This window comes from Acartia tonsa, chromosome 11 (assembly GCF_053477335.1).
Source record: "Acartia tonsa isolate MP-2025a chromosome 11, ASM5347733v1, whole genome shotgun sequence".
In the NCBI taxonomy this organism is placed as follows: domain Eukaryota; kingdom Metazoa; phylum Arthropoda; class Copepoda; order Calanoida; family Acartiidae; genus Acartia; species Acartia tonsa.
This window is the reverse complement of record NC_137270.1, coordinates 7,903,058-7,928,984: the sequence shown is the minus strand read 5'-3', so window position 1 is coordinate 7,928,984 and position 25,927 is coordinate 7,903,058. Positions and strand designations below refer to the sequence as shown.

General features: G+C 31.0%; 2 protein-coding genes and 1 long non-coding RNA gene across 3 annotated transcripts in view; all 3 read right to left on the bottom strand.

Annotated features, from left to right (window-relative positions):
* Positions 1-967: 967 nt before the first annotated feature.
* On the bottom strand, positions 968-2,229 carry LOC145332256 (matrix metalloproteinase-9-like). Its single transcript, XM_080177207.1, has 4 exons — positions 2,123-2,229; positions 1,825-1,905; positions 1,407-1,450; positions 968-1,271 (listed from the first exon to the last, which is right to left on the bottom strand). The coding sequence occupies exons 1-4, from the start codon at positions 2,176-2,178 to the stop codon at positions 1,153-1,155; spliced, it is 300 nt and encodes a 99-aa protein (XP_080033333.1). The 5' UTR covers positions 2,179-2,229; the 3' UTR covers positions 968-1,152.
* Positions 2,230-6,976: 4,747 nt separating this feature from the next.
* Positions 6,977-8,424, bottom strand: LOC145332255 (uncharacterized). Its single transcript, XR_013884108.1, has 4 exons — positions 8,327-8,424; positions 7,742-7,819; positions 7,378-7,409; positions 6,977-7,261 (listed from the first exon to the last, which is right to left on the bottom strand). It is a non-coding gene; the product is annotated as an uncharacterized LOC145332255 (long non-coding RNA).
* Positions 8,425-22,202: 13,778 nt separating this feature from the next.
* LOC145332510 (carbohydrate sulfotransferase 8-like) overlaps positions 22,203-25,927 on the bottom strand; it is a 6,727-nt gene continuing 3,002 nt past the window's right edge. The window contains exons 6-11 of the mRNA XM_080177513.1: positions 25,410-25,497; positions 24,916-24,985; positions 24,482-24,577; positions 24,182-24,287; positions 23,503-23,584; positions 22,203-22,756 (exon numbers count right to left, since the gene is read on the bottom strand). Coding sequence (XP_080033639.1) covers positions 22,611-22,756; positions 23,503-23,584; positions 24,182-24,287; positions 24,482-24,577; positions 24,916-24,985; positions 25,410-25,497 — 588 coding nt within the window. The 3' untranslated portion in view covers positions 22,203-22,610. The remainder of the gene's footprint in view (positions 22,757-23,502; positions 23,585-24,181; positions 24,288-24,481; positions 24,578-24,915; positions 24,986-25,409; positions 25,498-25,927) is intronic.

The following is a 25,927-nucleotide window of genomic DNA, read 5'->3' as shown; positions in this document are numbered from 1 at the left end:
CATTATATACTTACAGACCCTATATATAGTAAAGCTTAGTTTTTTAATATGATGCTCTTTTTTAAATCAAGTGGTGATTAAAATTAAGTTTTATTGCAAATAACACCCTTGGGCCGTCATAATAAATAAATCAAATTGTAGATAATTAGGGCTTTTCAAGGGAAGGGCCGGGGGGTGGGGGGTGGGTATCCTTCCTTAGGTGCCAACCTTCTTTCCGTGTGCACTGCACCAATTACTCAATGTTGTGCTTACTAAATAAAAAGATATGCCTGTTTGTTGGCATACTTTGGAAATAGCTCACAGACAACCATTTCTTTCAAACAAAAACCTAATTCAAATATAAAATACATTGGACAATGGGCAACTGGATAGATTTTCCATCATTTAATCATGGGGCATTGGGAAATAATATCTTCCTTCATATAATAGTGGTAAGATCGTGGCTCAACACGTAGCGCATCCGCTTGTCGCCGTGGTGGTGATAGGTTCTCTCAGGCCAACACAGCTTCATAACTAAAGACGTTAAAAATGGTTCCTACTACAGCTATGTCAGGTGCGCGACATAAATAGTAAGAGTAGGGGGAATGCCTTGGCCAATAAACAGGCGCATTTCACTACAGTGCACAGTTAGGACTTCTCAGAGAAAGGTCGTGTAATCAAAGGGTTAGTTGTCTGATGGATGTTACTTAGCATCATATCCCATCACACGCGGATGATGCTCTGTTATCTGTTAGAGGTCTGGCGCTAGAAAGCCAGTAGAGATAGAGATGTGAAATTTTGTGCATTTATTTATAGACCCCCAAAGTAACTTTTTTGGTCGGCAGAAGAATTAAATTCGAAAAAGTGTATTTTGAGTAACAGGCATACTACTTATGGATGTTGTCATCTTTGTTAAACTTTATTTCAAGTGAATACTTTGGGTTGAAATATTTGTATATAAAAACTAATTTGATAAAAAAAAAAACTATTTACAACAGATTACATTTTTATTCATAAAATTGATTGAAAACATAACAAATATTATATAACAAAAATTTGTGAAAATTTAGTTGAGATTCAGGTAAATATTTTTTGTAGGGTAGGTTATTTTTTTTATCGATTTAAAAGTTGATTGCATGTAAACTATTTTAAAAACTATTTGAAGTTGGATCATTACCCAGATGGTCGTCTGTTGTTATAACTATAACAGCCATCGCCTCTACCACAATATCCCCAGTTCCCTTGCTTGTGGTTTCCATAATAATCAGTCTTGGTAGAACACCAGAATAGACCTAAACAGTTCAGAAGTTTGATAAACATGAACACAAAACGACAAACAAATTATTTATGTAGGATAAACAATGTTTTAATATTATACTACAGAAAAAATCATCTTTATCATAGGATTCAATTAAAATATATCTTACCATCTTCATCTTCTGCACAGGTGTGATAGATTTGTCCGTTGAATCTTAAAAAAATCATTTAAAACATTAAATTATGGACCATGGCCGGAGAAATCTAACTCTAAGTAATTTCAGGCAAAAGTATTGTGTAAAATTATTTCAGTTTTGTTATACCTATCTACAAATTAAAAAGTAGGAACTTTTATAAATAATACATCAACACCTTAAGTTAAGCAAAATTCATAATAATGTCAAACAGGATATATTCATTTTTTGAATAAAATTACCCCAAAAGCATATTCATTTCTAATTAACATCCATTCCATATTTGGCTGTTGAATATAAATAAAGTAGATTTAGCAAAAAGATTTAAACTTATTTGAGCTTGGGCTAACATAAAATAAAATTCTAAAAATGAAGTAATTTATAAAACACTTACTTGAAGGGAAACTTGCAACGATATCCAGTTTTAGGTCCAGATGTTGTTGTGCAGGTAGCAAGTGGAGGTGCAAAAGTGTAGCTAAAAAAGTCAGATAATGAGGGACCTTTTAGTTAAATCATCTCTTTGGACAAAAAAAGGTAATTTTTTATATTATATTAAACACCTAATATTTTAAAATTTTAGAAAAAAAATAGTAAACCGGAAATTAAATTTATTCCTAATTTTTTTGTGTCCCAATATAAACAAATATGTAATTGTGTTTTATTACATGAAAGTAAAAATTTAAAATATTTACCCTGCCTCAAAGGATATAAAAAACAGCAATGCTAGAAGCAATTTAGAAACAAACATTTTAAAGTTTGTGCTCTTGTTAGTGGCTAGGTGAAAAGTGAGGAGCAGAAGAGAAAATCTTATTTTTTATACATGCGTGGTGCGCTAATTTTTTTTATATACATTTCTCTTTTTAGGAGGGTGAATGTAATGTGGGTTTGAAGAGTGCATGTGTATGTTAGGATATTTCTTCCTACCCTGTCAAAAATGTTTCATAAAAAAAATTGAAGAGGGGGATTATATTTTTTTTTAAAGGGGGGGGGGGGGATCAACCACCCTATATTTTTAATTTTAGCTATTAATAAAGGCAATTTCTCTAAGGAGGGTGATGGGACACTCCAACAAAATAGTTATAAACCTTCCAAGAACCTAAGAGAAGCTTAAGAGAAGCATATTGGTCTAGCAGTTAGTGATGTTAGCTACATACAGGTAAAAGAATAAGCCACACAGGCAAACATCCCTTTACATTTATACAAGGAAAAAAAAATAAATAAAATAATTGTAATTCACAACTAAATGTTTTTGTGTGAAGTACCAAAGCGCGCAAAAATACGCACAGAATAAGTGTGTATCATTAACAAGGATAACAACATCCATAAAATCGAAGGAAAAAGAAATATTAACACTTGATGAGTGTCAGAACTGAATAAGCAGAATAATAATGCATAAGTCCAATAAAATTGTAAGTAAATTCGTTGCAAAACTGCTTGAATACAGGATAATATTTATGGACATACTTACAATTTTAAGACTTAATTATAGAGCTGCTTTGCAGATAACATTTTACCTTGTTGTAATAGGAATTAGTAGTCCAAAAATCAGAGGAAAAGGATAATTATATCATACAAAACTTCATTGCCAAAAAGTAAAAAATCTGCATATTTTAGATAAATGTATGGACTTTCTGGTAAAGATTATGGAGTTGCTAAATTAGAAAAAGCTTTGCTTTAAAATGTTGATTATAATACTTAGTGCTCGTTATAATATAAATATACTAGCGGCTTCGCTCCTAGCCTCTTGAGGCTTTGCCCAAAGAATGATAAAAAAAATTTTTGGCGATATTTGGCGGTAAAAGGAACAAGGAAATCTTCATCAAAAAAAGGACCAAGGAAATCTTCAGTAAAGAAATTAGCCTAAAACCACCACAGGACCAGTAGGTATATTCCCTGAAGAGTAGAATACCGAGATCTTAAGGGACGGACAGACGGAAAGACGGACAGACAGACTACTTTGTATTATAGATAAGCAAATAAAAGTTTGTCTTAACAATATTTAAATTAGAATTTAAGGGATAATGTCAAGGACTTCCAAGACTTTTAAATTGGGGGGGGGGGGGCAAAATTTGAATTTTTTGTTCTATTGGTTCTTTAAAATGTAAAATGCAAATTAAATTTTTATTTTAGGGGCAAAGCCGCTAGAGACTCGAATCCTTTAAGATGAAGGCCACAAACCGCTGTAAAACTTTCTATTCTCAATGGTTTTGGTTAATTACATTTTTAAAAAGTTTTCAATTGTTTTCTTAATACTGCAAATTTTGTTTCAATTATTATATTTAGTTTTATCATATTTATCAGATAAACTTTTTAAAATAACTTGTTTGATTCACAAATACAGTTTTTTTTCACAGCTTTGAATTAGTTTGAAAAAGAATGAAAAAATCCACAAATGCAAAAATTAAACAAGGTGTTTTTTTTATAATTTATTTTATTGTTTGATAAAGATATTATTGGATCAAGACCAATTTACAAGGTTTATTTATTTGATTTTTTTTGTCTTAATATTTTTCATAAAATAACCCCCAGGAATCCATATACCAAATGAATACCAAAATTAAAAATTCTTTTTATTTTAGTTTTAAAAGCTATTGATCCATCTCAACCCAAGACAAACTAACATCTTTGTACAGGCCATATATATAATTCAATAACTAAGGTTATCATTCGCAATCATCCTGTAAAGGAAAAAACACAAATCAGTAAATAATACATACAAAAAGTCTATTTTTGAAGAATCTGAATAAGATATTTAACGTTTTTTTTTTCTTTTTGATTTGAAGAATTGTAGAGATGCATCGCATCTTTATAAAAGGTTATGTAATTAGAAATGCTGTTAAAATTAAATTTTCATAATTCATATTAATAAAAACACATACCTATAAACTTTTTTGACATTTTAAACATATTTACACTCCCGCTACATATCTATTTATGGTCTAATAGCAGACCATTTCAAAACAAACAAAAAAAACAGCTGAAAGAAAGGGTTGAAGATTTTGAATGGGCGTAGCAAGAGGGGATTGTGGTGTGATTGTTAATTTCATTTTTTTTAAAAAACATTGCAACTGCATTTTACATTCTAATATTTAATACAGGGTCAAATTTACGAATATAATATTTTTCTCTAGATAACAAAATCCAAGGGTCATTACTCTGTACTTGCTCTAATGGCACCATTTGAAAATCATTGGGTTGGTGTCCATTAGAAGAAAAATAAATACCTACAGCTTTGGTTGAATTTGGTTTAATGGAACTGTTATGGGCATTAAATCTATCACAAATACGATTTTTTGTTTTGCCAATGTACTGTGGTTTTAGTCTACAATTGCCATTTTTTATTTTAGCATTATTCAATATGGACATGATGACTTTCGGTCATTGATTATAGAGTTGCTACAATTTTTAGATTGTACCTAACTATAACAGGAATTATCATGTCTAGGATAAAATCACTGAGTGAAAAAGTCTTTGATATATGAAGAATGGTAATATATTTAATCCATGAAAATCTTTTATAGGAGACGGACAGACGGACGGACGGACAGACATTTCGAATTATAAAGTAGCTTTGCCACTAAAAAACCTTGATGGCACAGCCACACAGCATATAATAACGGTCGTTCATCTCTATAAAACTTTCTATTCCCAATGTAAATTACATTTTTCTTGAATTTTGTTATTTTTTATAACATTAATTATTAATTGTTTAAATTAAGAAGAATATAAATGTATGAGTCTAAACAAAAATGCATATAAATTTGTTGCAAAACTGCTTTATTATGGGATACTGTTTAAGGATATACTTAATGTCAGGATTTTATTAAAGAGATGCTTTGCTTATAACACTCTACTTTGTTCAATAATTATTAAAATTATAAAATCATCGGTATAGTACAGGTGGACATACTTTAATTATAGAAAAACTTTGCTTTTTAAATGGCTGACAACATTCAGATGGCCAGAAAAAAATTTAATTACAAAGTAACAATGTATTTAAATTTTAACACTAATTAGAAGTGAGCAATGTAATTGTACAAGATGCTTAAAAACCTGACAGTGACCAGATATGATAACTTTTTTTCGTTAATTTAGGTATGTTAGAACTGTCCTATCAATTTTAATTTTTGCATGGTTATTCCTGTAGTAGTTAAGTACGATTTAGAAAGCGTAGCAACTTTATAATCGTTACCAGAATGTCCGTACGTCCATTTTAAACATGTTAATTTTTAAACTTTTTTATTAAAAATTTTTTATGTGATAAAATCATCCGATTGATCTGATTTTTAGATTACTGATTCCTATTACAATAAGGGACAATATGTTGAGCGAAGCATCTCTATAAACTAAAGTTCTAAAAATGTCAGTATGTCCTTAAACAGAATTCTGTATTTTAGAAGTTTTGCAACAAATTTACGTATACTTTTGTCAAAACTTATATATTCATATTTTGTATATTCAGTTCTGACACAAGAGTTAATGTTCGTCTGTCATATCATTTTAGAGCTTTGCTTTTATGGATGATGTCATCCTTGTTAAATTAAGTGATAATTAAAATTAAGTTTTATTGTAAATAACATCTTTGGGCCCTAATTATTAATAAATCTAATTTAAATTTATAGGCTTCTGGGCTTTTTAAGGGGGGGGGGGGGCTGGCACCTTCATTCCATGTGCAATATCCTTTTTATTACTCAATATTTTCCTTACTAAATACAAAATTTGCATGTTTATTTGCATACTTGAAAATACAGAAAGCAAAAAAACTAATAAATATAACACACATAGGTCATTGGTAAATAATATATTCCTTCACATTAATATGCCCTGCTAATTGTAATTTGCTTATAAGCAATATGCAATATCTAATGCAAACTACAACTTTCAGGTTTCTGAGACAATAAGGAGGAATAAAACCTTCCAAATAAAATGGTTTAATACTACATCATTATTAAGCAGGAATTTAATTTTCCTTGAAAAGCAAAGCCAAATGGCCAAGAGTTAATTATTTTGAAAAAAAGTGTCTCCACTCTAGGAAATTGGCATTATTTCATGCTAAGAAATGGCAAATATCTTCGGATTGAAAATTATATCTAAATTTGTCCATTGGCAAAAAATTTTGTCTACCGCATTATATCAATATGCAATTTCAAAGATTATGTCGACTTTATAGCTTGAAGAAAATTTGTTTATTGCGGACAAATATTGATATGCTAATTTTGAAATGTTTCGGAAGATATCCATTAAATGGCTCTGATTAAAAGTCTTGGCTGACATATTATCAACTAATGCCATTTTTAAGTATCAGAACTTATCAGAATCAGTATTAAAAACTAAAACGGCCTTAGTGTCTAGGGCCTTTAACCTTCTGCATTTAATAATTGCATAAATAAGTTTTTTTCTTTATATTTGAAAAAAATCATTGAGTTACACCTAAGATTTTAATGGATCCCTTTTGTTAAAAAGAAAACTGTATTTTAGGTGATAACTGTAGATTCTGTAGAATCATTTGTATATTTGTTATTGATAATAAAAAAAAACAAATTAGATCAGATTACATTTTTATTCATAGAATAGATTGTAACATAACAAATAACTTTAAAAAAATGTAGCAAAAATTTATGAGAATTTAGTTGAGATTCAGGTAAATATTTTTTTTTTTTAGGTTAGGTTAGTTTGTTTTAAAGTTTATTGTCTGTAAACTATTTTTAAAGACAATGCCCTTCAAAAATTATAAATGTTGGATAATTAGCCACTTTTTTTATCTCTATAACAGCCTGAGCCACTATAACACCTTTCAGTGGTCTTCTTTCCTATATAACACCAGCCTAGACCTAAACAGTTAAATATTTTAGTAAACAAGAACACTTGCACCAAAAATAAAATATTTATCAATATTTCCATGTTATATTTCAGAAAAAAAGCATCAATATCAAAATGAATAACTTACCATCGCAGGTCCAATAGGTTCGTCCTAAGTGCCTAAAATCAAAGTATTATAAATGGTTTGTCAAACAAGGTGGTGCATTGTATAAAATTATTCCTATATTGTTATAATTATCCACCAATCAAAAGTAGATACTTTGAATAAATAAGACATCAAAACCTTAGGTCATGTCTAAGTAAATTTATGCTAGTTTAAATTTGATAATGATATTAAACTGGAAATTTTTATTTATTTTATAAAATGACAAAAAAAAAACATATTCATTTCAAATTCAAATTATAGCAAGTTTAAAATGTTAAAAGCCGATTTGAGCTTGGGCTAACACAAACTAAAATTCTTAAAATAAAATAGTTAATAATTAACTTACGTGAAGGGGAACTGGCAAGTAGCTCCAGATCTCGTATTACAATATTCAGGTTCAGGTCTCCGTTGGATTTGAGCGTAGCTAAAAAAAATGTCAGATAAGAAGGGATATTTTAGTTAAATCATCTTCTTTGGGCATCTTTAAAAACAAAATAAGAAAACTGAAATTAAATTTAATCTTTTTTTTATTTTGTCCAAATATAATTAAATTTTCAAATATGTTTCATGATATAAAAGTAAAAGAACGTGTCCTAACTCTTAAGGTTCAAAGTTTTGATTCACCGGGGTTCAACAAAATAGATTTTTCAACAATTAATTAACAGAATTGAAAAAGTAAGGTTCTAAATTAAAGATCTTACTATTTTTTTCATAATGGCAATTTTCTTCTTTTTTGTTGCGTTTTAGTAAAAACAACTTAATTTAAAAAAAACTTATATTACTTCAAAAATATTAAATAAGAGGCCTATAAAAAAATCTATTGCATATCTAAATTCTATGGATCATTTTACATCTACTACTTACTAAAAGCAACAACTAGCTATTTTTTTAAAAATCCCAAAAGTTAGGACATGTTCTTTAAAATATTTACCTTATCCCACAGGATACAAAAAACAGCAATGCTAGAAGCAATTTAGAAACAAACATTTTAAAGTTTGTGATCTTGTTAGTGGCTAGGTGAAAAGTGAGGAGCAGAAGAGAAAATCTTAGTTTTTATACATGTGTGGTGCGCTAATTTTTATACATTTCTCTTTCTAGGAGGGTGAATTAATGTATATGCATATGTGGGTTTGAAGAGTGCATGTGTATGTTGGGATATTTCTTCCTACCCTGTCAAAAATGTTTCATAAAAAAAATTGAAGAGGGGGATTATATTTTTTTTAAAGGGGGGGGGGGGGGGATCAACCACCCTATATTTTTAATTTTAGCTATTAATAATAGCAATTTTTCTAAGGAGGGTGATTGTATGCTCCCACAAAAAAGTTATAAACCTTCCCAAAACCGAAGAGAAGCTTAAGAGAACCATATTGCTCCAGCAATTAGTAATGTTAGCAACAGATAGGTAAAACAAAAAGACAGACAGACAAATAACCCTTTACATTTATATAAGGAAAGAATTGTTTTTGATGTTTTTTCTGTGTGTAAAATTGGAATGGCTTTTTAAAACTTTTTTTCCACAGGGTTGATTCAAGAAAATAATTGTAATTCATAACTAAAAATTTTTATGTGAAGTACCAAAGCGCGCTAAAATATGGACAGAATAAGAGTGTATCATTAACAAGGATATAAACTTTCACAAAAGCAAAGAAAAAACAAACATTGATAATTGTAAAGTGTCAGAACTGAAGAAACAGAATTTAAATGTATAAGTCTAAACAAAATATATTTTAAGGACTTGATTATATTATCTTGAGGGGATACTTATAACAGAGTAACTTGTTGAAATAGGAATCAGTATTCCAGAGATGAATAGGTTAATTATATAATACAAAAATTTGTTGTCGAAGAAGTAAAAAATTTGCATGTTTTTAATAGACGTATAGACTTTCTGGTAACGATTACGGAGTTGCTATGCTTCCTAAATTATAAAAAAGCTTTGCTTTAAAATGTTGATTAAAATACTTAGTTCTCTTTAAAATGTAAAATGCAAATTAATTTTTTATTTTAGGGGCAAAGCCGCTAGAGACTCGAATCCTTTAAGCTTATGATGAAGGCCACAAACCGCTGTAAAACTTTCTATTCTCAATGGTTTTGGTTAATTACATTTTTAAAAAAGTTTTCAGTTGTTTTCTTAATACTGCAAATAGCAACAGATAGGTAAAACAATAAGACACACAAACAAACATCCTTTTACATTTGTATAAGGAAAGAATTGTTTTTGATGTTTTTTTGTGTGTAAAATGGGACTGGCCTTTTAAAACTTTTTTTCCACAGGGTTGTTTCAAGAAAATAATTGATTATATTATTACTAGGAGACCCTTATAACATTGGAACTTGTAAAAGTAATCAGTATTCCAAAGATGAATAGGATAATTATTAGGGTAGGGCCGGATATCCGTTGTGGCTGAATATCCGGCCATTTTCAATATCCGTCCAGACACCTGATATTGAAACTATCCGGCCGGATATCTGGCAATATAATCTTTTCTAATTTACAACAAAAATCTCTGCTATTTTAATGATCAAATGGCTGTAATTTTCTTATTATTGAAGTTAGAAGAACAATTTTTCCTGAATATGTTCATCTTTATGTAAATTTTATATTAGAAATCTAGAAACATAAATTTTGTGTGCTGCAGCAGTACTTGGCAGCTGCCAGCTGCAAACCGGCGGTCGGCAAGTAAACGGCAAGGGATTTTATGAAACTGTAATATGTCATTAAGACATAAAAAAGCCTAAGTTTAAAATTTGAAGTATCTAAGTCAAAAATTGCGGTCACAAGAACTTTTTAAAGATTTCTGGAGACCTGGAGGTTCAGGACTTGCAAGATTATACCTGGAACCTGAAATCGACTTGAACACCTATACTTCATATGAGGATGTAGGACCATAGGATATTTTATTATTTGATAATATGAAATGCTTTGTTTAATTTAAAAAAATATTTTTTCTTTATACTTGAATGACCTTGCCAGGTTTACTGGCGTCCTGTGCCCGCAAAGAAGGAGCTAATAAAAAAATTTCAACTCTCAGTTATATGTGTGATACCCATATTTCGAAAGTCACTCAGTTATAGCCCTCTACTTTTCATACACAGAATAGGCTTTAGGCTATTTGAGGGGATTTTGAATAAAACAAGAATGACAACATCCATAAGTAGCGAATCTAAAAAATTATATATGGATATCCGGAAAAAATGAACTATGACTATACATATATAACAAACATTTAACTAAAAAAATCACGCAACCTTGTACATGAAAATCTAGGAATTGATCTAGCACCTCAACCAATAAGCAAATTTTAATGAAACTTTGTTGGGATGTGTAAATTGTGAACTTATTTAATCCCTTAAAATATCCGTTGTCTATCTTAAATGGGAGTAAAGGAAATCATGAAAACTTAAAAATCTAGGAATTAAACTAGCACCCCAACCAAAAGGCAAATCTCAATAAAACTTGGTAAAAGTATGCAAGATAGTAAAATATTCGATACCTGAAAATTTTAGCCGGCTATCTTGAATAGGGGTTGGGAAAATCACCAAAACTTAAAAATATAGTAATCAATCTAGCACCCCCAATCTATTGACAAATCTTAATAAAAATTAGTGAAAATATGATAATATTTTTAATGATATTTTTAATCCCTGAAAATCACGTTTCCCCCTTTCTGTCTCTAACAGACGGACAGACGGACATTTCGAATTAACGAGTAGCTTCGCTACTAAAAACCTTAAGGGCACAGCCACACAGCTTAAAATTAAGGTCGTTCATCTCTATAAAACTTTCTATTTCCAATGTAAATTACATTTTTCTTGAATTTTGTTATTCTTTGTAAAATCAAAATTTTACAATTAAGGATAATACAAGGATGACAACATCCATAAGTAGCGAAGCACAAAATTTCGTGGATGGAACTGACCGTCATGGTTTTTTTTTTAAACGACAGGAAATTTAATTTTGATATCTTTAACCCTTACAGATCGGAGGGGGGGTCATATTGACCCCCCCTCTAGTTTTTTCAATGTCATTTTTTTTGTAGGTAAGATAGAGAGTTATTTATTAGTGTGAGTGATCCAGTGAATTTTGTGTCTTTAAATAGTATTTTGGAATAATAAATTCAATTGATTTTGCTTTCAAAGAATGTCTCATATAATTAAGGCAATATAAGTTTTTTTTTGTTATTTTGTAGCACTTTTGTACTACGAAAATGAGTCTATGTGTGTGTACGGGTGTCGATGTGGTTGTGGGGAAAAAGGTGGGTCCGGCTTTCTGGCATATCTCAAATTTGGCGAACTTAAAACTTTGCAACGCCTAGATAGAAATTATTTTTTTCTATTTAGAAAATTTACATTCTATATTTAAATGCACTAAAAATTATTAAAGGATTATTATTTTGTATATCAAAAACATTAATTTGATTTTAAAATTAGCGGTTGTATCGGAGACAACTTCGCAGGAAACTAAATAACATTCGTGTTACATCTAGGATGACTTTAGAGTTTAAGTTTTAGTAGCGAATTTACTCTATGTTTAACCCTAAACGGTCGGTACCCTTTCTGGACCTTAATAGGTTTGGGGGGGGGGGGGCGTTGAAGTTCCCCCCTATTAAACAAACATCCTGTTATTTTCTTATGAGGATTGCTAAATATTCTTTTTAAAAGCGAAGCTTTTCTATAATTAGGGTCGGTCCGTCCGTCTGTAACGGATAGCTTTTTTCGTTAATTTAGGCATGTTAGAATTGTCCTATCGATTTCAAATTTTGAATAGTGATTCCTTTAATAGTTAGGTACGATTTAGAAAGCGTAGCAACTCTATAACCATTACCAAAATGTCCGTACATCCATTTTAAACATGTTGATTTTTTTACTTTTTTAACAACAAATTTTTTGTGATCTAATCATCCGATTGATCTGATTTTTGGTGTATTAATTCCTGGGACAACAAACTATAATGTTATAAGCGAAGCAACTCTATAATCAAGTCCTAAAAATGTAAGTATGACCATAAACATTATCCTGTATTAAGCAGTTTTTCAACAAATTAAATGTTGACAAAGAATTTTAGCCTTCTATCTTAAATGGCAGCTTAGAAAATCACATTTTCCCAAAAGTATTATTGACTGACAGACTGATGAACAGACTGACAGACAGATGGACAGACATCTCAATATCTCTAAAATTAAGCTCAGAGCCTAAATTTTTAATGTTTGTGGGGTCTTTTGCTCAACTAGCTCCTAAAAGGAAATTCCCAATATGAATTCTGTATTGATTACTTAGTACGGTTATGTTAAGAAAGTTTTCTGGAAAAAAATCATCTCAATATTTCTAAAAATAAGCTCAGAACTTATTTTTTTAGTGTTTGGGGGTCTTATGCTCCACTAGCCCCTAGAAGGAAAGTCTCAAAATGAAATCTGTAATGATTACTTAATTGGTTATGTTAAGAAAGTTTTCTGGAAAAAAAATCATCTCAATATCTTTAAAAATAAGCTCAGATTTAAAATGTTAGTGTTTGGGGGGTCTTTGCTCCAATAGCCTCTAGAGGGAAAGTTCCAAAATGACATCTATAATGATTACTTAGTACGGTTATGTTAAAAGGTTTACTACAAAAAAAAATCATCTCAATATCTTTAAAAATAAGCTCAGAACCTAAATTTCAGTGTTTTGGGGTCTTTTGCTCCACTAGCCCCTAGAAGGAATGTTCTAAAATGAAATCTGTAATGATTACTTAGTTTGGTTATGTTAAAAAAGTTTTCTGAAAAAAAAATCATCTCAATATCTTTAAAAATAAGCTTAGAACTAAAATTTCTACTGTTTGGGAGTCTTTTGCTCCACTAGCCCCTAGAGGGAAAGTCTCAAAATGAAATCTGTAATGTTTACTTAGTTTGGTTATGTTAAAAAAGTTATCTGGAAAAAAAAAATCATCTCAATATCTCTAAAAATAAGCTCAGAACCTAAATTTTTAGTGTTTGGGGGGTTCTTTTGCCACACTAGCCCCTAGAGGGAAAGTCACAAAATTAAATTTTTAAAGTTTTATGGGTAGATCCAGTCATGTAAGAGAGCTTACAAAAAGAATTAGGTTGATAACTAGAAAAACAAGCCAGGGCAAAATTTGCTATTGAATTTCATTTCCTATAAGTGTACTTACTTCCCCCCTCCCCCCTTATTTCATTTTTTTTGCCAGCCGCTAAATATTAAAACAGCTGTAGAGCGGCCAATTCTAAAGCTATGATAACCAAATTTTAGGACGAACTCTTAGTTAACATAACAAAAAAATATTTTTCTGACCATCGCCGAAAAACGGCAAATAACGGAAAACGCCATTTTCGGCGTTTACGGCGGTTGCCGACGCCAATTAAGTTTTTTATATGTTTATGATTACAGTAATAGACTACATACAAAATTGGCTGGTCTAGAGCTGTTTTGCTCCACTAGCCCCTAGAGGGAAAGTCCCAGGATGAAATCTGTAAGTGTACAAACTCCCACCTTAAATTTTTTTATGGAATATGGATATGATTATACATGAATTATAATAAAATTAACAAAATTTACCTATTATTGCCCTTTGGCGCATATCTTATTACAGACTTCCTCATTTGGCAACATCCATATAAGAAAACCTCTGAAATGTAGGACAAACGAACATAAACACTTGTAGCGTATCAGAACTTAATAAGAAGAATACTAAACACAGGTCTAAAAAAATTTGAAGTAAAGTAAATTTGTTGCAATCTTCTTTAATACAGGAGAATTTTTAAGGACATTTTCAACTTATTTATAGAGATGATTTGCTTATAACAATGTACCTTGTTGTAATAGGAATCAGAATCCCAAAAATTAGCTGAATAAATAAAAAATCATCATGTTTTAGATGTACTTTCTAGTAACAATTATAAAGTTGCTACAATTCAAAAACCATACCTAATTATTATAGGAATCATTATACAAAGTTTGAAATTAATAGGACAATTCTAACCTGTTTAATTTAACCAGAAGAGCTAACTCTGCCAGAATAATAAACTTACATACAGACAGACAGACTTTAATTATATAAAAGCTTTGCTTTTAAAAAGCTGATATGAATTTACTCACTAACAGAATAATACTAATTAATTTTCCAATATTTTTCTCAACCAGAGTACACTTGAACAGAATATATTTGTTTTATTTTTGAATCTTTAACCATTTGAGGGTGCGGAGAAAGTTGAATGGCAGGAAAATGTTGGCAAATAAACTAATTTTTAAAAGCAAATCTACACTGCAACTCACTTTGTTTTTTCTCCCTGTTAATCTATCACTCTGTTTGAAATCCTATAAGGAAAATACCTAAAAAATATAAAAAATTAAAAATAAATGTAGTAAAAAAGTTACATTAACCCTTTACAGTCGGGCCCCTTGCCGCACCTTAATCGGTTGGGGGGGGGGGGGGTCATTCAACGCCCCCCTTATTATCTCAGTTCCTGTCAGAGCTAGAGGTTTAAATTTTTTTGTGCAAGTCCCCTGTTTGATAATGAATTTCCGACCTTTTATAAGTCTAAGTCAATTTTCGCTTCCTTCACCCTTTTATTTAACTACCTTTGTTTTTAGGTCTTTTTTTACTTAAAAATTTCAAACGGCTGTAATTTTCTTATTTTTGAAGCTAGAAGAAAATTTTTTTCCAGAAAATGTTTATCTTTATGTAAATTTTACATTAGAAATATCAAAATATAAATTTCTGCGGCCGCAGCTGTACTTGGCAGCTGCAAGCCACCGCAGTCGGCGGTCGGCGGGAAAACGGCGGCGGATCTTCATGAAATTTTAATATGTAATGTAGACATGTAAGAAAATCTTAAGTTTAAAATTTGAAGTCTCTAAGTAAAAAATTGCGGCCACAGGAGCCTTTTAAAGATTTCTGGAGACCTGGAGAATCAGGACCTGCAGGATCATACCTGGAACCTGAAAGTGACTTGAACACCTGTATTTTATATAAGGATGTACTGCTAGAGGATTTTTTAGTATTTTGGCATGATAAAATGCTTTAGTCAAAAAAATATTTTTGCTCTTTACCTGGATGACCCTGCCAGGTTTGCTGGCATCCTGTGCCCTCCAGGATGGAGATATTCAAAAAATTCCAACTCTCAGTTATGTGTCATACCCATACTTAAAAAGTCAAGCAGTTTGGGCTCTTTATCTTTCACACACAGAAAATGAGATAGAAAAAACAGGATGGAAAAAATGGAAAATGAGATAGAAAAAACAGGATAGAAAAAAAAAACGCCCCCACCCCCCGACCGTTAAGAGTTGACAGACATCTAGATTATAGATAAAATTCGCCAACAATTTCAAGATCCATATTTCAACTCCATTTATCCCTGCAAACATAATTTACATTGATGCGAATACATTCAAACACATGCGATGCATGTGAATTAATTGATACTTTATCTAAAGTCGCTTGTAATAAAAGATTTAAATATATCTATGTATATGAAATACATTAATATACAGATTTTTATTTTTGTTTAAATTTTAATTATTGGTGGTGTTTAAACCACTTTTTTGAACAACGCCCCCATAAAACGTTTCCATGTATAAATTGAAGAAAAGTACATTAAGCTATTAAGTACATCGATAAAGTATTTTTTTTCTTCATAGTATTTAAATTAATTTTTGAAACAAACTTAGAAAAAAAGCTTTTGAGATTTTAATAATCATTAATTAATTCTTTTAAAAAAAATTAATTTAAATATCTGAAAACTTGCCGTTAGTTCTTAGTTGGTATAAAACAAAATAATTTAGAGTAGCGGGGCTACTCTATTACTATTAATATTACAGAAATTTTAAATGAGTAGTAAGTAAATATCATAATATTAGCACCAGTTTTGTTAGCTCAGGCATTTGGAACCTTGTTCTCACTTATTATCCACGGAAAGATGTCTATAATACGATGTGGTAAATTACTCAGCTAAATTTATTTAGGATCTACAATATTTTGATATACATGATACAAAATATATTTTTTTTATTTAATGAAAAAAATATATTTCTTTTATTTCATCCCTTTTGTCCTTGTTTACACAGTATAAACTTTGTACAGCAGAGAAAGAGTGGGCAATGACAATAGTCCCCAAAGTTTTAAATAACGTTTTCTTATTTATTAGCTTAACAATTTTGGGGATTGAGTCAATTTGAATTGGTTGCATCAATAGGTTGAGTGTTCACACTTTTTAACCACAAATTTTAATCTACATAAGGGGTTATTCTAAGTATCATCATCGGGGATGTATATTAATTTATCAGCCATTGTCTTATCCCTTTAGATCCATTACACTCACTACTGTATACAACATCTAATTTAATTTGCTTTTGTGTATTGATAAAACAATATGCTTATGTGATAATATGCGGAAATGACCGCACACCGTTGAATTGGTCTTTTCCCCCCCAACTAATTTGTTTCACTACGCCTCCCACTGTATAAAAGTAGTCAGTAATTAAGAACGATAAATCATGAGATATTTGATCATGCACCTCATGCGTGGACCCACCATATTCCCCACAACCATGTATTTGTTCATTTCATTTGTATAAAGTGTTTTTACTATCTATTTAATTTTCTTTCTAAAAATCTTTTTCTCTCAAATTCACACATTTCATTACTTAATTTTCATTTAGCCTTGTTTGGTAGAATTGTTTTGAGTCGGATAATTACGTTTGATAATTTATAAGGACTTAAATTATGGATTACGTCTAAAGCCCCCTTTTTTCCATCTTAGCTATTAATAAAATAAACAAATTGACTTGTTAATTTGGCTTTTTTTAAAGAGTTGAAAATGTGTTTTCCACGTGGGAGTGCTACAAAACAGACAAAAGTAGTTAATTTCGATCTCTAATAATTTATATGGTTTGATGCTCTGAGCAGTTTCATGGTGTTAATTACTTGTTGTATTATATGTGTTGCTTTTAGTGTAGTTTTTACCGTGAACTTGCTAATTTGGACTAATTTAAGAAGCAAAAAAATTTAATTTGCAATTGTCCTTTTTGTAGCATTCTTTTGTACTTTTGTTTTCTGTTAGTTATTTTGTGTGTGTGTGTCTGTGTGTGAAGAAGCAGTTTTAAAATATAAATTTTATTCAATTATAACATGTATACCCATGCTTTTATCTTAAGGCCTATTATGAAACACATATATGTCGGTTCTGTGGATATTTAGATATGAGATTACTCATGGGTTACAAATCCGTTTTGGTTTTCTTTTTAAAACTAGATTAAACTAATGGGTTGATATCCGTACTTTTTACGTAATCGTTCTTGTTTTTAAGAAGGTTTAGTTTGTAAAAATAGAACTCTATATTTTACTTTGTCCTTTCTGGAAAAAAGTTTAATACCAATTTACGTTATCGTTTAAAATCACTGGGTACTAGAATTTTAGGAAACTTAGGGAAAATAAAAGAAAATGATGATATTGGTCGCATAGGCCTTTTTCTAATATTTATATAGACAGGTTTCTTAGGAAAATATTGGTCAATATGGCCTAAAATAATGGACTGATTTTTGGCAATTTTGATGATGTTTACTTGATGTGCTTTGTATTTATTGATTATTATGTTATTGATAATTGTATTTTTGGAGGACGCTATTTAGTTTTCTTAACTGTTGGCTTTTGAAAATTACTTTTGATTTGAAAACTTCAGAGTGTCCTTTATCAATAATATTCACAACTCTACAATGAAGATTGAAGCTCTTTCAACACCCTGATATCAAGATTTGAAGATTGATTATATTTATGTATAAAGATTGCTTCGGATTGTTATTTTTAAAAATGATATTATAATATAGAATCTATCTTGTTATTAATTAATACCTACTGTTACTATTGCATTTGTTCTTATGCTTTTAAGACGGTATTTGTAAGGTATTTTTTGGAAATTAATATTGTATTTTCTTGTGATTTGTTGCTCTTTTCAATATTGTTTTTAAATTGTACCTGCTTTATTTACAAAATCTAAAAAATCAAATAAATAATTAATCTATAAGATAGAGAGTTGTGATTTCATGACTTTTTAAGTTTAGTAATTATACGTCGGCAAGAGTTGATTTTATTAGGATATCTGGTCTGTGTCGGTCGTGGTGTCCGGTCAAAGTCGGTTGGGTAGCACCAAAATTTAAAAAAAATTCTAAATAAATCTTAATTTCAGGGATCGGAAGCCGCGTGTAAGCCTCAGTGAAATCTTCATGTAATCACTATAAAATTCAGCTGGATGTATAAAACTGCTTTTAGCAAACAATCCTTTTTTCTGAAATTTCTTTTTATGCTCACAAGCAAGTTTAAAACTGAGGCTTATGCGCGGCTGAGGCGCGGCTTCCGAACCCTGCTTAATTTCTACATTATGACTTTTGTGTATAAGGTAGAAACCTAAAATTTGTTTGGTAAATACTGAGATATCAATGACCCTATAAGAAAAATGGGGTTATGACCATTTGACCGCACCCTGACCGACTTTATGACCGATTTTTGTCCGGCTTTTACTACAGACATATATCACGAATATCGTGGCTTCTATTACAGCTAGAGACCTATAATTTTTTTTGGTAAATCCTTGAGCAACAATAAACAGATAAAAATATTAATTGGCGCCGCCAACCGCCGTTTTACCGCCTTAACCGCCGAAAATGGCGGTTTCCGTTATTTGCCGTTTTTCGGCGATGATCAGAAAAAGTAATTTTTTTGTTATAAAAAATAAAAGTTCGTCCTAAAATTTGGTCATCCTAGCTGCAAAATTGGCCGCTCTACAGCTGTTTTAAAATTTAGCGGCTAAAAAGCGGCTAAGGAGCGGCCTGACTGCTATGACTAGAAAAAGTAATTTTCTCTAAAAATACACATGAACCACCAGAAAAAAATTTTACGTCTTTATCTGTAACAGAAGCCGAGATAGAGGGGGGGGGGATAACCATGCTGTCGGTTAAGCACTTAGCGAGATTCTTCAGTACAGAAAGAGATAACCTTTTTCTAATTAGCCTGTTAGATTCTTACAGCTAAGAACGAGTTCAAACAAGGATGGAAACTTCCACAAAAGTAACGCATATGTTTTTGCTCTTTACCTGGATGACCATGTCAGGTTTGATGGAATCCTGTGCCCGCCAGGATGGTTATAATTAAAATGTTTCAATTCCCACATGAGTCTCATCAGTGCAGTGGCATGCACATTGTTTTATCAGAGGGGTCCAAATATTTGACACCGCCCAATAAATCAAAATGAGGGGGGGGGGGACCTTAAGTGGAGTGTATTACAGATAACAAGAGTAGTGTAATTTTATAGTCTTGGGGATGGGATACACCCCCATTAGATGTCCAAACCCTGCTAATAAACATATAGAAAAGTCAAACAATTGTCCTCTGGTAGAAATTTTTTTCACATCTTTCTTAAAGTTAACAGGTGTATGACTTTTTTTACTTGACTTTTCTGTATTAGGGGGGTGTAATAGGGGGTGTAAATCCTTTTCCTGGGAAGTGCAAAAGGGTTTAAGTGGATGTACACCTACGGGGGGGGGGGGGTTCAATCTCCCTAATTTTGTAAGATTGTGTAACTAGTTAACCTATTAAAAAAACGAATTACACATAAAATAAGACAGAACCTGGCAACCTGCAGTATTATTGTAAATATGTCAATTGTATATAAATGTAAATTTGTCATTTGGTTTAAAAACTTGGAAATACCAAAACAGACACGCATTATTTTAAACCAGAAACCTAAATAATGTAAAACATATAAGGAAATGGGGTTAGACAATATAATAGGCATGGCAATCAATCATTTAAACTTTGGAGAATGGAAATGTTTATTTATCTATTTTAGCCCACAAATCGCTTTGTCCCATGAGGGTTGTAAAACCTCCCCTTACCATTTAATGTTTAAAGGGGGAAGGCTGGGGCCCTAAATTGAGAACAATTACGTCCACTAGTGGCGAACCATCCTGTAATTAAAGACAGATGACAGACACATATACTTTTAGAGCAGCTTTACTACTAATAATAATTAAATCCTTAATTATGTAATACACCACCCGGCCATCGATACGGGTTTATGGGTTGTGTCAACAATTTTTAGTGAGCTTTGCACATCCCCATGTGCACGCCACTGCTTTGTCTGATACTCCTTACTTTGCATGGTATTGTGTTGCGCCCGTTTTGTGACAATGCATTACCCCTACAATTACTCTAATATAACAGCAGTAGATACAACTTTTAGTGTCTTTAGTTATGACACAGCTTGGGCCAGATGCTGTATGTATTGGTGCAAAAATGGGGACAAATTTCAAATTGTTTTGGCGTGTGACGTCATACCCCCATCTCTTTTCTAGTGGGTTTCTTTCCCCCTTCCCTTTTCTTTCCCCTCACTTGTGACGTAAATAAACAGCCCCGTCAAATCAATTTAAAAATTATCCCTATTTTTTGCACCAATACGTATAGCATCCTTGGGCCAAAATTGATAGAACTAATCACCTTACCAGCGTCGAGCGGATGTGTTGCATGTTACGATACAGCCGCGGGTTAAGTGGCTCTATAAAGAGCAAATTTTATAAATTTGTAATTCACAAAAAATACTCTTATAGTTAATTTATGTCAGTTTTTTGCTTAGTCATACTAAGGGCATATAATTAAACATACATAGTGCATCAACTCTAGGCGCGCCCATAGAGGGGGGAGGTGTTTTTTGGTAGGGTAGCAAACCCTTTAGAAAGTCGCTTAGAGAGTAGGCTTTTGTTGAAATATAAAAATTTTGAATCCATATTGCTGGATTAGGAAACCACTAAGAACAACCAATATATCTGCATAAATAATAAAATTATTTATATAGATTTGAGAAATTAAAATAAAAAGATGCAATCCTTCATAGAAATAACTTCATCCTTTATGTGTTTGTGAGTGTGTGTATGTCCCGTAAGATCTCGTTATCAATGAAGGCTTTAGTTTCAGCAGTAAATGCAAAAAAAACTGCCCTACCGAAAAAATACACCTCCAAAACGAAGATAAATAAGGAACATCTTTTTTCTATGATTTTAACATGAATATTAATTAGAAAAAGATTAATAAATTTCGTGTATAAAAAATATTTACGTAAAAAAAATCCTTGTTTTTTATTGTTTACGAAATTACCTAGTGTGAGTTGTATTTAAGTTTTGGTAAGACGTTTCCGTAATTTGCGCGCGCGATAGTCTTTTCTTGGTTGGCTACGCACAAAACAGTGTTTGACGTCATTCATATCTATCTAGTTTTATGCTACTATAATTAAATACACACTTAACCAATAACGCCGCTTATTTTTGGCGAATTTGGCTATTTACGAGGTTTTGATGGGCACATAGGGTGGAAAGGAGTTGTTTTATTTAGGTGACTATGAATTACTTTTATTTAGGCAATTAAGTTTAGTAAATATATGGTAAAGTAAATTATTTTGTACATTCAACTGGTTTTTGTCCAGATGAATTTCAATTGGACGCGGTTTTTATATTTTTTTTGGATAAGTTACCTGCCCGCCGATAATAGGTTAATAAGCTTTAATTATAAAAAAAAACTTAAGAAAAAATATGATTATGAATCTCCATATATGTGAAGCAAATAAACCTTTGTGTTTATTTTTAAAAATGTAGCTAAAAAATTATAAGTAAACTAATATTTTACTGTTTATCATGAAAATAAATTAAAACATTATCAATATTTTAATTTACATTTTTTAACACATTATTTTATGTAAAATAAATAAAAAAAATTAACAGTAATAGAAAAGCAAACAAGGATAACAAGAACCAAAAGTAGCAAAGCTCATAAATATAGAAAAAGTGATTTAATTAAATAGTAGATTCTCATTGTCCATATAAATCTCTACACAAGATTAAAAAGGACAATCAGAATATATATTTCAAACATAGCATAAAAGACATACAGAATTATTGATTTGTATCGTATCTAATATATTTATACAAAAAATATAAACATATCCTTAATAAAATGCATTTGGAATAATTACAGTTTAGGCAAACATAAAGTTCAATGTCATATCCCTTTAGATCTCTGATTTAAGATTCATCAGTGTGGTGTCATATCATTTTTGTCAGAAGGGTGTTGACAACTTTTGTTCTTTGAGTTTAGCATTCACATTTTATCTTGTTCACTTTTTTTATTCTGTTATAATTTTTTTGTATTACTGGATTCTTTCAGACAACAAATTTTAAAAAAATTATACACTATTTAGTCCTGAAAGCTTTTCACTAGCTCGCTTTGAGTCCAATATGTTTATAAAAGGTTGAATATCATAACCAAATAATTTGAAATCCAAGTAGTACACGCTCAATATCTTTTCCAGTGTGGCTGAATCTACCTCCTCTAAAATAATTAAGAAATTATAATTATCATTTAGAAAAACATTAAAATGAAGCCCCCCTCCAACTGTAGCTACAAATCTAGTTCTTTTAAAATGTGCAGCTTAACTCGTAATGTCGGGATTCTCCTTCGATTTTAAGTGATCATCCAAAGAAGTAATAGTATCATACGGTTTGATTGCACAACCTTTGTCTGGAAGTTCTAACTGTGCGTGGTAAGAGTTGTACCTGTTTTTGGGGCCAGAGAAATGCCCCAAATTTTAATATAGACATTTCATCAGTAAGTACCATTTTTAACGTCTCTAGTATGACGCAGTGATCAGACTCGATCCTGACAGCAAGCAGGCAAGCTATCATTTACGCTAATACTGCGGATACTATAATTTGTAGCTACAACCAATCGGATAAATTTTGAACGTTTTCAACAATTCCCAGTCAAAGAACGCCATATATTTAAATAATGGATTTATTATCAATTGGATCTTACTCCAGATTATCTATCTATACTCTAATTAAGTGAAACTTATAGCTGTCTAAAACAATACCCCCAATCTACCCCTTCCCTTCCTACTGGATGAACGAACTTTATAAATTGACGATAATTTTTCCCCTGTCATTGCATCCACGTATATTCTATATCCATTATTTTAATACTCATGTTTTAGAAAATTTAATCTACAAAATTTTAAATGTTTAGGAGAAGGTGGGAGGGGTCTAATGAATGCAAATATATTTAATATACAAACTTACCTAACATTTTTACATAATCAGTTGGAGCAGGGTGTTTACTGGCATTGAAACGGTTGATCTTTGTATCTATTCCACTGTTGATCTGTTAAAAATAATTAGCATTCTGTTAAAAAAAACATTAAAATGAAGAGAAAAAAAAACATATTAATATAATTTAAGCAACATTTAAATTTTTTTCCTGAAAATTAAATTGTCTATTTGTATTGAAGTTTACTTGGTCCATCGGTCTGTCGGCCATGCTTCAAAAGATATAAATATTTAGTTTCTAAGGTTTCTAAAGGTTTTGTGTTTTTTTTAATTTTTGATATTCTCCCTATTTTTAACAATGAAACAATCTAGATCCTCTTTGTAACTCTCTTTTTCCGTTTATTTTATGCATTTTGCTGTCTTTATAAAAATCAGATTTGTAAAAAGTAACAATATCTTCTAATACAATAGATAAAACTACCTTTCGATTAAACCTATATGTCTTGAAATAAATACTCAGAGAGGGAGGGAACATTGTGCTCTATATATTAAAGTTTTCTCATTCGTTTAAATTTGTTGGTTTATTAAGTAGAGAATCCAACAGTTTAAACCACTAATTGTAATCTAAAGAAGGAATCATTATCATAAGTGGTTTACATCAATTTATCGGTCATTGTCTTATCCCTTAAGTCCCTGAAAAGACATGACATACCAGTTTCAAAACAGCTCCTGAGTCTCTATCAAAAGATTCCATTTTCAGTATGAAGGTATAATGGTACATGCAGGGGTTGCACAACACCCAGTTTGGCTTCCAATGTCTAAAACAAGAGTCAAATTTACTGTACACTATTGGTTGCTAAATTTATCAGATAATTAAGTCAACAACTTATTGATTTCTTAGTAATTGCTCTTCTATGTATTTGTCAATAATTGGTACTTGGGACTCAAACTTCTTATTATTATTCTTATAGTATTTTAGTTTGAAAACAAAACGCTAGATGGTGTAACTTACTTGTTTTGATGTGCAGGTGCAGATTTGACAATAACTTCCAAGAACTTGGCAAAGGTTGGCTGCAAAGATTTGGTATTTACTCCATTCAGGATTATTCTAAAATATTTGAATAATAATCATTTAATTCTTTATTTTAGACTTGTGGGATGAGTGGTAATTTAGATGTAAAATTACTCATCTCAACCATTAAGCTTCTCAGTATAAAATAGAAGTTAGTGAGATCCCAACTACTAGCAAAGAAACCTTAGTACCTTATAGAATAGAATATCAATGTCATTCACATATAAATAATTTGGCTATGTTTTTATCTATCTATCTTTTTATTAGCTCACCTTCTCCTAGCAATCTTAGCAATATGTCTTTAATCCTAACTATCTGTTCTATCTATCTATCATTAGGATATCTAGCCACCAAAAATTTACTTTTCTACTCACCTCCTTCTAGCAATCTTATCCTTGTAGGCTGACATTAATCTATCAATAGGATGTCTAGCTGCAACCATACCTTAAATCAACACAGAATCACAGATGACTTTTTTTCAGAATAAAATGACCATCTATTAAACCATGAAAGGGTATAATTTTTAGGCTTTGATAAATATCAAACTAAAAAGATCAACATTAAAAAAAGTTTTTTGGTGATTTCATACAAAGTGCCTGTTAAATAATAATAGTACTCCTTCCCCTTATTATCTAAATAAAGTTTGAGTCTTTTTCGCATGCCTAACTCCTGCGGAAGGGCCTTTACCTGCGGTGCCCTAATCCTGCGGGGCTACCAGTACCCAATATAGCCTAAACTAACCTGAACTAATGTAATTAAAAAAAATAAACAAAAAATTACATTCCTCCTGTTTTGATTTATTTTAAAGAAATAAGGGGAGGGGGTATCAATGCTTTCTTGAAATCGCCAAGCGTTTCAAAATTTTTACCTCTATTGATAGGGTTGGGTTTTCTAAGAGAATTAATTGTACCCCTCTTCTGTGCAGACGTTATCATTTCTCTTTCCAATTTTTTAGCCTAAAAAATCAAATTATTATTATTTTATCAATTGATAAATATATTGTAGTAGAGATATTAAAACAAGGCTATCTGTAATACAAAGTAGCTTGATGTCTGTCTGTCTGTCAGTCCGTCCGTCTGTCCCTTAAGATCTCGGTAACCGCCGAACCGATTGGATTCTACTCTTCAGGAAATATTCCTACTGGTCCTGAGGTTGTTTTAATCTATTATCTTGGGGGGGGGGGGGGACAACCCCAAACCCCCCAAAAATAAAAATTCCCCCATCCCCAAAAAAAAATTTTTCTTCATTTTTTCAATTTTTTATGTTTTATCAAATTCAAAAAGATTGTAAAACCTTCCTTCTCGTGTAGGGGCGAATCCCCAAAAAGGCTAATGGCAAAGAAATATTTTAAAACATTAAAAAAGAGAAAGTTTTTAAAAATATATA